Source organism: Phalacrocorax aristotelis, chromosome 7, assembly GCF_949628215.1.
Source record: "Phalacrocorax aristotelis chromosome 7, bGulAri2.1, whole genome shotgun sequence".
NCBI classification, from domain to species: domain Eukaryota; kingdom Metazoa; phylum Chordata; class Aves; order Suliformes; family Phalacrocoracidae; genus Phalacrocorax; species Phalacrocorax aristotelis.
In genome coordinates this window covers 40,589,354-40,604,359 of record NC_134282.1, presented here as the reverse complement: position 1 = coordinate 40,604,359, position 15,006 = coordinate 40,589,354, and the positions used below count along the sequence as shown (strand labels likewise).

Here is a 15,006-nt window from a genome sequence, read left to right as displayed (position 1 = left end):
AATGCTTCCTGTCACTTTTTTATTACAGCTTTCTGACAGTGCCAGTGACAAAATCTGACACACAATCTCCTCCCAGGTCAACCCCAGACATGGAGGTAGACATCTATGGAGAAAAAGCACAAGTTCTTTAAAAGCAGCATCACAGTATTCCCCAGATATCCTGGGGATCCTCTGTATGACGCATCCCAAGCAGTAGCAAGGCCATACCCTGAAGAAACCTGGATTAGAGCATGCTTTGTGCATAGATTGTTCTAAATTTATTCCTAGCTCAGGGATAAACACTATTTCTTTCTAAATATCACACATGACTTCAGATCACATTATGATATCTGTATCTTTTATTTCAAAAGATAGATTCTCCCCAGAGATTATTCACAAGCTGGGTAGAGCTAATCAAATTAACCTTGAACGACTTTCCATCTGTACCCAGGCACAACAAACCAAACAGAGAAGCTGGGAGCAGGCCAGGGGACCAGCCTGGCTGGTTCTTTCTGACTTCCAAACCCATCATCAATTTGTTAGGCTTGTTAGAAGAAAAAGCTGTCTTCACAGCTGCGTCTGAAGACTGCTGGGTTCAGGTCCGTCACACTTATAAATCAAGCTAAACGTGTACAGCCTGCACTACTCCGTCCCCGAGTTTTGAGTCATGGAGTAGTATGTTAAGCCTGAATACATGAAGATTTGAAGCGCATTCTGAATTTGCTCAGCGCTCAGTGGGAATGGCAAGCAATGGTTGTTTTATGAGAGAAAACCATTTGGTTTTTCCACTACTCACCTTACCCAGTACTGCTATTTAGAGTCCATGTCTGCAGTGAGGCTAGAAGAATGAAAACATTTCTTTTGGCAACATCTTGCATAAACAGAGATACTGTAACCAATGTTACCTTCAACACAAGAGAGAATTTCTGACAGCTTTTTATTTTGTTGAGTACTAAGAAATCTCTCAATTTCTCCACTCAGGAATCACTTCAGTCAAAGTGGATTACCAAAGCAATTCTCTTAATCAGCAAGTTTAGTGTACAGTGGAGCTTTACAGAAAACAGCTTATATAACTGTAAATAAGAATTTCTTTTCAGTTATGCAGAGACCCCTGCCTTGATTCCAGGTGATAAATTACAGATGCACAGTATTATTGCCTTATAAATAACACATCTATATCCATTCAGGAGTCAGTACCCTGTACTGGAACAATGTCACTAATAAATCACACTGCTTGTAGAGCCAGAGCTGATAACCCCCTTTTCTCAGTACATACCTTTACTGCCATATGTATGTGTCTAAGATAAAATGTTCTCTAAGTACTTTTTAAAAGGTAAAGCAACAGCAGTTTAAGAAACAACAGTGACTTTACCAAGGTAAATATAATATGAAAAACCTGGGGGTATGGGGGTAGAACCCAAAGAAAACCCCAAACCCAAACAACCAAAACCAGCAAAGTATGTCTTCCAACTCAGCTGTCTCCACAACTCCTTATTTCTCCCTCTATTCCTACCTGGTCTTAAGTAACGCTGCTTTTTCAAAACACTATGGTATAATCAGGTAAATTAGATCATAATTAGGAAAAAAACTTCTTTGTATTTATCAAACAACGAAGACTAACTATTATTGATGCCAATAAGAAAGTTATCCTACGCATTTCTCTGCATAAGGCCTTTTAAAATTGAGATCTAAAAATAGGCAGATGACAAGCAGACTTAATTTTATCAGTAGTTGATTTATTTTGGCTTTCTGCTCTCCCTGGCTGCGGTTCAGTGCAACCCATAAATAAGTTAGGCTGGTGAAGTAGATTGAATTTTTGAGACCAGAACAGTAATTGAGGAATTGAACAGCCTGCAGGTTGAAATATCGTCTCCTGGGACATGAGCCTCTGGACCTATTCACAGCTGTCTATTTTGCTTTTCCAGCCATTGACACATATGACCATATCAACGTATTGAACCAATTTATGTTTCTTTGTGTCGCAAAAGGACAGATCTTGCACACGTTCTGGGCTCCATCATGCTGTTACTCTACGAGTAGGAACATCTCAAGTCAGTTAGCTACATAAATTACAACACATGCCAACGTTTTCCTGCAAAGTAAGTTTCCAGTCACCACCAAGTTTCTCTCAGGAACTGTTTTTCAATATTTAAAAGGCATCCAACCAAATCTAGTATTTAGGAGGTTAGAAAAAAAGGTCAAAGTTTTTAAGCTGTGTGCTTTCACAGTATAGCTACAGGGAAAAAAAATTTCTTATTTCCAAAATGTGTTTACTGTATCTAACACCTTTTGTTTCTCAGCTAGTTTGCAAGATTACCGTTATCCACAGAATGTCAAAAGATCTTTCCCTTGCCAAGTACTAACAAGTCAGATCTTTGAAAAAGATGGGAAAGCCCAATTTCTTATGAAGAAAATCTGCACCAATTCAGCACAATTTGATTATACAGAAGGCACTGTATTCTGTCAGCCCTTACAACAGAAAGACTAAAAGGGAAACCTGAGAATGTTTTTGCTTTTTTTCTTAAAAAACAAAACAAAACAAACAAGCAAAACAAAAAACCCACCATCAACCCACCACATCGTTTTTCTAGTTGTTCTCCCAGGATCAAAATTTCACAAAAGAACAAGAAACTCCACAGACAACCAAAGCAACAAGTGATAGATTGCAAAACCAACCCACAACCAAAGGCAAAAATAATTATCTCCAGGTCTTACTTCGTATGAAAACATGGAAGTGGCCTCAGCAAACGCACAGGCCCACAGATGACACCTGAGCAATCTGTGGGGCACCGCAGCTGTTTTGGGGAAGCCTCAGAGGCTTTTTTACCTCAGGAATACGCCTGCCCCACCCGCTGCCTGCCCAGCAGCTTGCTTGGTACTGTCACCACACCACTGCTCCTCTACCTTTGGCAGTTGATGGACATTTGATTCACAGCTCAATACACAGAAATAAATATTTCTTTCTCTCTCTTACTAACTTAGCATCCCACAAAACCTAAAGCAAATGTTATTTCTAAGATGGCGTCATTGAGCATGGGCTGCAAGCTTCTCAGGCATGACAGAAATGGTTCCCCACACAGCACTCCTGAACTGTGCAGGTTTCCGATAGTTATGACAAAAATCACATACTGAAAAAGAATGAAACTTGATACAAGATTCTAAAAGGCATCTCTGGGGTCTCAGGGCAGTGCTGTAAACCCCACAGGGGCCCCAGGCCTGCTCAATGCTCTGCAGCACAAGGAAGTGAGGCAGTAGCCAAAATGTGTTAGCACGAGGTTAGCCTTCTCTGGAAAACAAAGCCAGTGTTTAACTTGAAATCATTAAAGTGATGGATTAAAGAAGGAAAAGGGGAAATATGAGGAAAAAGTCACTTCATAAATCACTATTAAAATCCACATTTCCACGTTTTGCACGGTCAAATCTGTAAAAACAAACATACATCTACTTTTGTTTTCTAAGATGACGGCAACTGAAACTAAAAAGCATTTCTTAAAAATAGAGTATCACATTTGTTCTGATCGAGCCCATCATACTTTGCAGAAAGGCTCCCAATGGCATAAAGTACAAACAAAAGCCAGCAAGAGTTTGGTGGATCTAGTAAATGCCAAGCAAGACAGAATGTACACTGGAATTAAGCACTACCAATTATTCATAAATTATTCCTCTGATTAAATATTGAATCAAATGGGCACATCATCATCACCTGTCTTTAATAGACTGCACTCACAGCACCTTGTGCTCCGCTCCTACTAGATCTCAACACAGGCAGGATCAGCGATTTGGACACTACACTAAAACAGATATCTCTAATGAATAACGATGTGTGCTCATAAAATACCATCTCTCTGACTTGCTACTGATGGCAGGTTCTGCCTCCCCAAAGGATTGGGCACTGCTCAGCCCCACAGGCAGGAGGCAGACAAGGACTCCCCACTTGTACATCACCGCACTCCTTTGCAAGCCAGCATCTGATCAAGAGCTGTTCAAGTGGAAAGAGGAATGCAATATTTCTCCATGATGACCAGAACAGTGCTCAGTTTGACATTTTCTCTCCAAGTCTTGTAAACAACATCCAAAAGCTAAAGGAATTTTCAGTCAGCTTTGGCTTAGTTGAAAACTTTCATCCTAAGCAAGCAAAGAAAATAACAGCTCTTCACCAAAATGTCTTTGAATAAGAAAAATTCCTATTAGAAACGTGGTTTGACAGCCAGCCCCCTAAAAGAAAGAAAAAGAAAACCCACCACTCCTCTGCAGCTCAGCAGCTCCTCAGGAAGGTCTCTGCATGCAGTTATGCAGAGATGTGCAGGATGGAGAATCAATAGCCCCATGTTCTTCAGCTACAGTTGTTCCCCCCTCACTATGTGCTGTCTCAGCAGCATCCTGCTCCAATTGACCCAGACAAGAGAACAGGACACCATAGCAATTAAATAAAAAGAAAAAAAATGAAAAAAAAAAATCACAGGTACACTTTCAGAATGGGTATAACTCATGACAGATTTTTAAACTCAACTACCTCCTATGTACTCACACGCTATACACATCAGGCTACAAGTCCCTGCTTCTCAGGGAAACAGCACACCTGCACAATGATGGACAACTTAAGTATTAACTTTCAAAGCCCTTCCTTGCAGTTATACTATTATACAGGCTGTAATGAGGTACACAGGCAAAGCAACTCATACAACTGGCAGGATTTTTAGGATTTATGGTTGTAGTGTACTCCCCAAACTGCTCTTCTCAGCTGCTGCACGATTACTTCACTTACAGGTCTTCATAGGAAAGGGTTAACAACCCCACAGAGACACTTTTATAGAGTACACAAGAATAAGTATTGCAGTTCATTTAAAGATATGTGGGCAGAAAAACTAGAGATTATGTAATATAAATAATTTAATGCTAAAAAAACCTCATATTAAGTAAAAGATTACATATAAATACTACATAACATTCAATGTGATTCATCGCCTTTCTCTGCTTTGCACAGATTTACTATTTTTGGAGAATATTAAAACTTGACACTCACTGAACCTCATACCTTTAAAACTCAGTAAAAAAAAATCTGCAATAAGATTTTTAAATGAAGTATCCCACTTCAAGGATTAAGGACATCAAACACTACACTAAAACAGGCCATGCAAAAAACACATTTCCCAAGCTGAAATATTAACTTGTATAGTCACACATAAACATACTAATTAACATTCTGTGAAGGTCTCCCTTCACTATGTCCAAGGATTACACTGTAGCGTCTTAGTGATTTCACCCCATCGACACGTTTTCCAGCCAACTTACCATATGCTTTTCAGATGTTATATTACAATTTACAGGGGAAATACTAATATTGTACATCTAAAACACTTACCATCTATTACCTTATCAGCAAATTTTGATTTATAACAAAATTTTAATTCCATGAAAATATGAAGGAATTACATGTTCTTATTTCTAGAGTTCAGTTATTTTTATCTCACTAAAATACACCAGTTTTCTAAATATCTAAACATAAATCAAGAGATAAAAAAACCTATGTACGATGCCTGTTTATTTCACACACTCCCCATTGCCCCTTTTCATATTTTCAGATAAGATTCTTTTCTGAACTACACAATACACATGTAGGTGGTAAGGCTGAAGAAGTTTTCCAGTGCTTGATATAGCACATATTCAAGTCTGGAATAGAACTACAAATTACTATTTTTCAGGATAACTAGCACTGACAAGAAAGTAAATACTATTTTAAACGCCTTTAAAAGGCTTCTCTGATCACATCATTGTAGATAAACTGCTGACAGTTTAAAAAACAGAGTATTTATCTCTGTACTGATTACACACTGAGTAAATACCACCACGATATGCAAAATACCTACACTTCAACAATATCTTCTATCACAACAATCCTGAGTTTTAGGTAAAAACAGTCAAAAGTGTGATTTCTTGAGCATCTCAATCAGCCTGATTACATGTCAGATTTGAATTTCAGTAGGTCAGGAGGATGGCAGGTCCAACTTCAGACTGGATGCTATCACCACTACTATTTTCCAAACAGCGGCAAGTCCTACATCAGTGTTAGCTTTACCAGGCTTAGGTGTCAACTGCAATGTAATCCTGGGGAAGGTGACTTAAAAAGGAGATAAAACAAACACTATATGCATTCATAATAAACTGAAAAATTTTCCCAATGACAAGACTGAAAGCAAGTCTGGACTGCAATGGACTGATGAAAAGATAATACATCCTGCGTCACCTTGTAACCGTTAAGATAGATCTTTACCTCCTTTTATCACTTAAAGAATAACAAACAAAATAAGGAAAGCCCAGAGCCAACATCATTTATTCCTTGAATTATTAGGGAAAAGTTATCCAGAAAGAAAGTGTAACTTTCTAAAGAGCACATTGTATCCTCAAACAATATGCCTTATTCTCCATCCTGCTGACAAGGTTTTCTCAAACTACACAATTGTAAGTACTGCCCAAACCCATATCCATCTTATTTTTTATATATATATAAAAAATCATTCAAACCATAACTGACTCATTAAAATGTATTTTTCTTCAACTGTAAGCACAGTTCTGAATTATATCAGGTGAGGCAATAAGGAACTGTTAACTGCTCAAGAGATATAAATAGAAAATAAAAGCATCTTAAGAGTCTTCTTCCATAGCCACATCCTCTTGTAGCCTCTGCGCCATTTTGTCCTCCAGCTGTTTCGGTGTGCCTTCAAAGCAAAGAAGAAATTAAACGCAAGGTATGTCTCTAAAACCAAATAACTGTTCTTCGTTGAATAATATATGTGCTCATTCTTTGTTAAACAGCATAAATATACTGCTTAAAAAGTTGTTTAGGAGTAAACCCACCAAGTTTACAAGTATTTCTTGCTAACCTCCATCACCACCTAAAACTACTGAAGAGCTGTTCTAACAGAAAAAAGCTGATGCTGTTTTTATTCAAACTCCACAATGCAGTCAAATATGTGTGTTCATCTAGTATGACAAACTTTGATATAGCTGGCAATACCTAGCAGAACGTTGCAAAGGACTATAAAAATGCACTACTTTAACAGAACGATGGCCTTCACACATTAGTTTTTATACAGATTTAAGCCCTCCTGAATACTGTGTTAGATGGGAACAGTGTTAACTCTCAATAATACTACAAAAAACAGAAAAAAACCACAAGGCTGTCATTTGATTCTGCTCTCTTTAAGGCCCAGCAGTAACTGCAAAACACTGCGGCTGTTTGACAAACAGATATACTACACCCTATTGTGCATCATTCATTTAACATAAGCAAAGCCAAACAAAAGAAATAAACACTCAGGTTTATTCTTCTGAATTCAGATCTTTTTCTTCCCTCAAAAAACAAGGGACAGATTAAACTGAAGTTTAAATATATCCTGACTAGACTATAGTTAGTGCGAACTGGAAGAAAAAAAACACAGAACAAACTTCTACTTAACATCTAATATGTCACACCTACATCCATGGAGACAAAATCACTGGTAATTTTTGTAAAACAATAACTAATGGAAATGCTTTTAACTACTCTCCATTACCCTAATCTATTAACTGTATTTTAAAAAATAGAAGTGGATTGTAAAAATTATTTATAAACATCTAACACCAGCTAGTACTTGCAATAGTTTAGAACCAGAAAATTGTTTAGGAGGTTTCTCCAACTGAAAAACTCACTTCACTAACTAAGAATATACATCATTATATCTGAACTAGGCATAGATTTTAGTGAAAATTTGTAAAATTACCATGATATTTTAAAAAAATGTTAGGCTTACACTGAAGGAACAGTATTTTCATGTAAGTTTTTTTTTATATGCGGTGAACTACAAAAAAACCTACTCTCGCAATTAGCTAACAATTTCAAAAAGCAGAGTTTAACGACTTTATTTTATATCAATCAGTGGTACAGTCTGTGGAGTTCAAATAATCAATTCAAAGGGAAGACTTAGATAAATGTATTAGTTAACAAACATGCAGTTCATAGAGCACCAGGTATTGAGTACAGTTTAAAATACTCAAATAAGGAAAAGAAAGAATGAATGAATGCAGGACTAGATAAGTAAAAAGGTATGTTTGATTCAGAACAAAGATACTATTTGTATTTGGTGGCAAGAGCTATTCTCCATATTCAACAGTCAAATTAATTGTAAGAAAAATGCACAGGATTATTGATCTGTAGAATTAGTCATACCAAAAAAACCCACAATACTCATCGCAAAATTGTGTATACAAGTTAACCTAAGCAAGCAAGGTAAAGCAAGTTCTCACCTGCATGTGGAGCACGAAGAAGGTGGATATTCTGTTTGACTTCTTTGACGTCTTCCGCCTTCTGCAACTCTTTGCTCTTCTTTAATCTGAGGAGGGGGAAAATTACATTTGCTTTCAAAGAGGAGACTTTTTTTTTGTTTTAACACATGACACATCTTTAGCTACATATATGTAAACTGTAAATAACTATGCTTATGCAGAAATACAGGTAAAAAGTATTTGAAAACCAATTCAAGCATATACTGGATACAAAACCAGAATAAAAAAGCCAGCACTGTATCAACTCTTCTAAGAAATTTGTTTAAATGTAAGACTCCATATTACAAACCAGGAAATACAACTATTATCACCAAGTGTCCAAAAGTTACATTTCACTGGACAGCCAGTAAAGTGTTTGGTAGTGCAGTAGCGCCCAATTGAACTATTTTACCCCATCACTTGGATGACTGAGTACGTACAAAGCAAATAACCATTTAAAACTTTTGATCATCATTTCTCTGGAAAGACTGACTGTCTAATACAGATTTACAAGAGCTACCATAATACAAATACTTCTCACCTGTTTATAATAAATCTAGCTTGGCGTTTTTGCTTTATTTCCTCCACTCTCTTCATTGCATCAACTGAAACAAAGCAAAAGTTATTTTATATGGGCTAACATACCTACAGTTGAAAACACATGCTATTTTGCAGAGCAGCACTACCAGTGTTCCGTAATACCCCTGTATCATAGGCAACTCTTATACTATATAGAAGAAGTTATGCATTCTTCAAAGAGCAGGATAGGGGAATATTCTCTGTACTAACTATGATGAACTGTATTTTAAAACTTATTTATTCTTCCACTTTTGTGCCTACACACACCTTCTACAACTACCCACCACTACAAAAGACTCTTACTCTACTTGAAATCAGATGTAAGTTACCTCCTTCTCTTTTGTGGCGTTCATTCATTGCATAACTCACTCTTCCATTTTATAGCAATTGATTTATTGAACAAACTGAAGCAGAATGAGGGAACAAAGAAACAACTGCATCAGTATAAAAGGCTTAGACTGGGAGTCTCTTAAAAAGCTGGAGAACCACTATGGTTTTTTGAAGATAATAATACAAAATAGAGGAAACTGCACCTCATTTTCTAATCAGTTTCTGAAAAAAAATCAAATCAAGTGAAATGCCACACCTCTTCACAACTCAAACTTCCTCCACACCTAAGAATTTGGTCACGATTCCAGTAATTTCAAACACAATCACTACAAAGTGTCAATAGTTTATGAAGTCTTCTGAAAATATGTTCATGTAGAGTAAAAGTTCAATCCCCATAGTTCATATTTTGTTTTTTTCTAAAATGACTCACCAGTCTTGTTCCACAACTCTCTCTGGTATTTCACTGGTTCATTTCTACGTTTTTCAAACTCAAATGAATTATCCTATATTAAGAAAAAGTAAACAGAGATTATATACAAAAGCATATTTAGATCAATATATTCTAACTATAGCATTCACTCATACAACAATATTGTATGTGGTATTTTTTTCCCTTTCAGAATCTCAGATCCTACCCTTTAGAAAATAGAGTGGAGTGTTTAACCTCAAAGTGTCAGAAGCCACAGTGGTTTGTCTGAAGAGAACTATTTACCAAAACATCTCCCTCAGCCATTTTATTTTAGCAAGACAAAAAGTAACAGAGAACACCACTGTGGAGTAGGAAATAGACTAGCCTAGACAGGTGGAAGGCAAAATAGAAAACATGGGGAGTCAAAAGCATTTCATGCAGGTCAAATAAATTCTACTCAATAGCCTGTAATTTTGGAAAGGTTACTACAAAAAAGGCAAACAAACACACACAACAAACCCCCCAACTACACCCCAAACAAACAAACAAACAAAAAACCACACACTATTTCATTTTAAGAATACTAAAGCAATATAAAATAATTTGAAATTGTGAAATATTTCAATTGATGACATTGTGGTGTTTGGGGCAGCTGTGGGGTTTCTTTTTGCTGTTTTGTTTGGGGTTTTTTTTTCCCCCTCCAAGAGTTTAAGATGGAAAAACAGCTTCCTTTTTTTTTTTTTTTTGCCAGGCATACTTAGCTTTTCCTTGCCCAAAGGTTCTTTTTTGTAGTGGTAAAGCAGAGTTATTAGACCAGCTGCTAATCTTGCCTTGAGCTAAAGACAGCGCCAATGAGAGAAAAACTACACAGAATAGCAACAAATGGCACATACGCACACTCACAAGCCACACTCCACTGGCAGACGAATGTTAGTTTTCACCATGGAATAGCATCATGTAAAATATCCAAAATACAAGCTGTAGAGCACACCACACGCTAACATCTACAGGCCATTCTTATTCTCAAAAAAAGGGTTTTTTTTAAATTACCTAAAATTCGTTTTTAGACAAGCGTGACACAGTACCATGTCAATTCACTGCAGTTTATCCTAAATTGTGTCAGCTTTTACATATTTATAATATACATCGCTTTGTATCATGAGAACGCACCACAAAGTCAAAAGAAGTCTTATAAGAGTACAGATATTCAAAGGGCCATGGTCTTCTAACGTACATGCGCAGAGGTCAACTACAGCAAAAAGAGCATTCCTAAAAAGCAATTTTAAATTCTTTTCAAAAGGTAATTCAACTTAGCCAGAAAAAACCTGAAAGCAAGAAATACAATTAAAGAGGATGCTAATTAATCATGGCTTCTCAGAGTCACATTAAAAAAAAAAATAAAAAATCACGCTCTTCCCCTTGGAAGGTCCACAGAAGGCAGCAAATCACTATGTCAAAATACTTAATAAAGTATTCTGTCAAAAAACAGGTAATTAAGTCACAGTAAATCTTGACTTATTTAAGGACTCTCCCACCAAATATGAGTGTTTATTATTTTTACCACTGAAGTAACTTTGTTTTGAAATGATTTTTAAGATTTCATATGCTGTTTTTGAAACATTCCTATCTATGCAAAAACTTATGTATTGTATGCTTTAAGGGGACTTCAAAAGGTAATCTTATCTGTCTACACAGACAGACTTCCTGCGGTACCCAGTAACCCAGATCACTTGATTGTACAGAAACACAACTACCAAATGTATATGTACAGAGAGTAGGAGATTTAAAGATGGAACCAAAATGCCCTGGGCTTGAGAACCACAATGTGTTACTGACACAGACACCATACATGCTAGCTTCCACACTGACACTGAAACAGGAAGTTCCAAGCTCTACTCAAGCTAAATGAATAGTTCACTCTCAAGAAAACTCTCACATCCTCTCCCACAAACCCTCTTTTCTCCACATGCTCCACTCCTTTTGTTCATCTCATTAAATGATAATGCATTAAGCTAGCTAAGCTAACCTGTTTGCAGCTGGAAGAAGCCAGATTTCTGCCCTTTTAGTGAGCTAACGTAAAGTGTGAACCAGTTCAGCTTCTTACCACTGTCAATTCTTTGCCAGCTGCTTTCCGGAATGCTTTGGTCCATCTCATCTTTCTGGGATTTCGCTTCTTTTTAAAGTTTCTGTGGCATTTTGATTTGCAGAATCTAAATATCTTAAAGAAGAAAGGAAAGATGGGGAAGCTTACAGTCAAATCACATTATTCACGCCACACTGCAAGTCTGATATCAAACATTGAAGTTTCTCTAACAATACCGCTCATTGGAAATTACATTTATCTTTCAAATTTCAATATTTTTAGTTCAAATATAGCTATTAACAAAAAGAAGTTCAAGCACTATTCTTGTTTTTTCATTATAGTCATTTTCACAGCTGTCAGGGACATGCACAAATACTTACAATTAAGCTGACTCTAAATAAAATATACTGGAGTTGTGGGAATTATCATCTGCAAAAACAACTATAAAAACAAACCTGTACTATGAATAAACGATTTTCTTTACCTGTCAGCACTTTTCAGATACAGTCCCATGCTGACAACAACAGAAAATCCTCACACCTCACACTTTTGAATGCAATACACATACACACATATAAAAAAAAAAGTCTGCCTTCTGGAATGTAGCTTTAAGCCTTAAAGATCACCCTGCAGTAGGAGTTCTAGTTAAGTCCTGGACTGAATTTACTGAAAGCTGTTAAAGTATATGCCAAAACATTCTTACTGACCTTCCCCTCCTCCCCGCTCCGTTTTTTCTACAGAATGCTACACTCATTTTAGGCGCTAACCACAGAAGCACCTTATAGTCATTCAGGTGATGTTTTCAGGCCCATTAAAGATGCATAGAATAAACTTCACTATCCATACCTGAAATTTCCCTTTTATTACTATTGAAACTATGTAGGTAATGCCCAAGATGAAAAACAATCCTCTATCTTAAACTGTACCAAATCCAACAGACATTTTCCAGTCAAAAAGAGTACACAGCAAGATGGATGTAAGATTGGGGGGGGGAAGATATGAACCACATAATCATATCCATATTTACAGTTCTTAATCTCCCCTAAAATTGTAAAAATTGTACTTCACTTTGAGCCATCTACTCTATGTACTTCACTTTGATGCTGTCTAGCATCCAGAGCAGAGCTGAAATTTTACTTAGGAATACTCAAAATTACATGTTTTATTAATGAGTTTTTGAAAACCCTGTTTTTCTTCAGCCGTGCTCTTCTTCCCATCTAATAGCCACTTCTAAAGCAAACTAATAGAAAATATGAATAGAAATAGAAAGTATTAAAAAAAAAAAAAAACCAAACACACACCTTGTGGCTATTTTCTACTAAATGGGACTGTGTCAATCCACATCTACCTCTAAATTCCCAAAAGCTGTGACTCAGATGAGCAATACAGTTGAGCCAGTATCTGTCTGGACATCTGAGCATGAGAAAAAAGTTATTTTCGTAAGCTTCATTTTACACTGGGGTCTCCAACGCCCTATAGGAGCAATAAGGAGCAGAGCAGAGGCCATGAAACTATACATGGTGTTTTATATACAGAATTCTCACCATAAAGTAAAGCCCAAAGTGCTATGCACATCCTGTTATGACAGCCTCAACTGCGTAAGTCACATCAGATATCGAGTGAGTTACAACTTCGAGTGCCATAAGAGAGACATAAACCACTAGCTTTAGTGCACGTTCTCTGTCATCTGGATTGTCCAAAGCTTCAGAACCACCGGCTATTAATCTGAAGCCTCCACTTCTCCAAAATCAGAAAATAAACGGATAAAGATTTTTTTGTATTGCTCTGCAAAGTACATAACTTCTTAGTAAAAACTGAAAACAAGTAATTCAGCCCCCACTCTTCTGACAACCACAAAAGCTGCCGAATTGCAGCACCGCTCCACGTGACGGCTCACGAATCGCACGTGAACCCGGGCGGCGGGTGATGCCACCTAGCACCACCGAACCATCGCCAGCACGGAGCGTGCTGCCGTGGGCAGAGAGTGGGTGGGGCTCCGGCACGGCGAGGGAAACGCTGCCTGCCGTCCCCGGGACTCTCCGCATGGCAGGTGAGGCTCGGCAGAGGCGCAAGCAGCCGTACCCCGCGCCAGGAGAGGGGCACCCGGAGCGCCTGGAGCGGACACGGCGGGGAGGGGGGGTAGGGGGGAAGGGCTACCCGCCCCCGCCTGCCCCAGGGGAGGCCCCCACCCCCGGCCCAGGCCCCGCCGGGCAGCCTGCGAGGCGGAGGGGGCCCTGCCCCGGGAGACACCGCTGACAGGCAGCAGGCGCGCCCTCCCCGCGGCGGGCGGTACCTTGCAGTCGTTGCGCACGAACATGACGCCGTGGCCCGGGTAGATGGGCCCCGAGCAGAAGTAGCACTTCTCGATCCGCATCGCCGGGCCGGGCCGGGCCCTACCGCACCGCTCCGCTCCGCGCGCAGGCCCCGCCGGAAGGGCGCACGCAGCTGACCGGAGGCGGCGGGGCGCCACCCCCGAGAGCGGACACAGCGTCCCCTGACGGCCGCGGGCCGTCACAGCGCCCCCTGCGGGAGCACGCGCATGCGCAGACGCTGCCCGCCCCGCACAAGCCCCGGAGTGCGGGAACGGCGCTTGGTCCGCGGTGTTTTACCGTTAAACCACGCAGCTGCTGCTCGTCAGGAGCTTTAACAGCCCCGATGGTACCTCAAACGTGTGTGTGTATATATATGTATTATTCTTGGATGAAATGGAAATAGCATAGGAGTTAAGAAAGGGTCACAGGAGTAGAAACTACCACCTGAAAAATTTAATAAGGTAGTAAATAATGCTTAGGCCAAATAAGAGGGTATTAGCAATGCATGCCTCACAAAAGGCTACCTCCTCAAAAGAATACAAATCAGTAGAACTTCAAGGACTGACGGGAGACAACCTGCTGTGGAGATAAGGATCGGACAATTGCTGAAGCACTCCCACACACTCCTCTTGAGCATGCACAGTGAATTAAAATCAGAGCGTAGCTTAAAAATTAAGTGGAAAAGATACCAATGGAAGATGAGGATGCTTAGTCAGGTCAATGATTATGTATTAGATAGGTGTGGTGTGGTAACTGTCATGCATAAACGTCAAAACAAACTCTGGTGGGTGTGCTTCATTTGTAGAAATATTCCACTTTGCACCCTGCGCAGAATAAAACAATGTCTCCTCTCTAAACATACTTCCTTTGGTTCAGGAGTTATTTTAAATTACAGGTCCACCAACACAGGCACCTGGCTGGGAACAAGCAAGTGCTCACTCTGGGTTTCCAGCCAAGCCAGCCGACAGGAGTTACTGGGGGTGACAGAGCGACAGCCGGCCATGATGCGGGCA

At 39.0% G+C, this 15,006-nt stretch overlaps 1 protein-coding gene across 1 annotated transcript; it reads right to left on the bottom strand.

Moving 5' to 3' along the window:
- Positions 1-6,283: 6,283 nt before the first annotated feature.
- On the bottom strand, positions 6,284-14,156 carry RSL24D1 (ribosomal L24 domain containing 1). The gene is made up of 6 exons (XM_075100327.1): positions 13,975-14,156; positions 11,703-11,816; positions 9,620-9,692; positions 8,822-8,885; positions 8,263-8,348; positions 6,284-6,695 (listed from the first exon to the last, which is right to left on the bottom strand). Exons 1-6 carry the CDS (start codon positions 14,053-14,055, stop codon positions 6,622-6,624), a joined length of 492 nt encoding a protein of 163 aa, XP_074956428.1. The 5' UTR covers positions 14,056-14,156; the 3' UTR covers positions 6,284-6,621.
- Between the last annotated feature and the right edge of the window lie 850 nt (positions 14,157-15,006).

Bases quoted from the DNA above. Each gene is read 5' to 3' on its own strand.
- RSL24D1 (XM_075100327.1), bottom strand. From the start codon at position 14,055: ATGCGGATCGAGAAGTGCTACTTCTGCTCGGGGCCCATCTACCCGGGC. The intron at 9,693-11,702 runs GTAAGAAGCTGA...TTCTTAATATAG, and splicing joins CTGGCAAAGAATTGACAGTG to GATAATTCATTTGAGTTTGA. The intron at 6,696-8,262 runs GTGAGAACTTGC...TTTGCTTTGAAG, and splicing joins TCTTCGTGCTCCACATGCAG to GCACACCGAAACAGCTGGAG.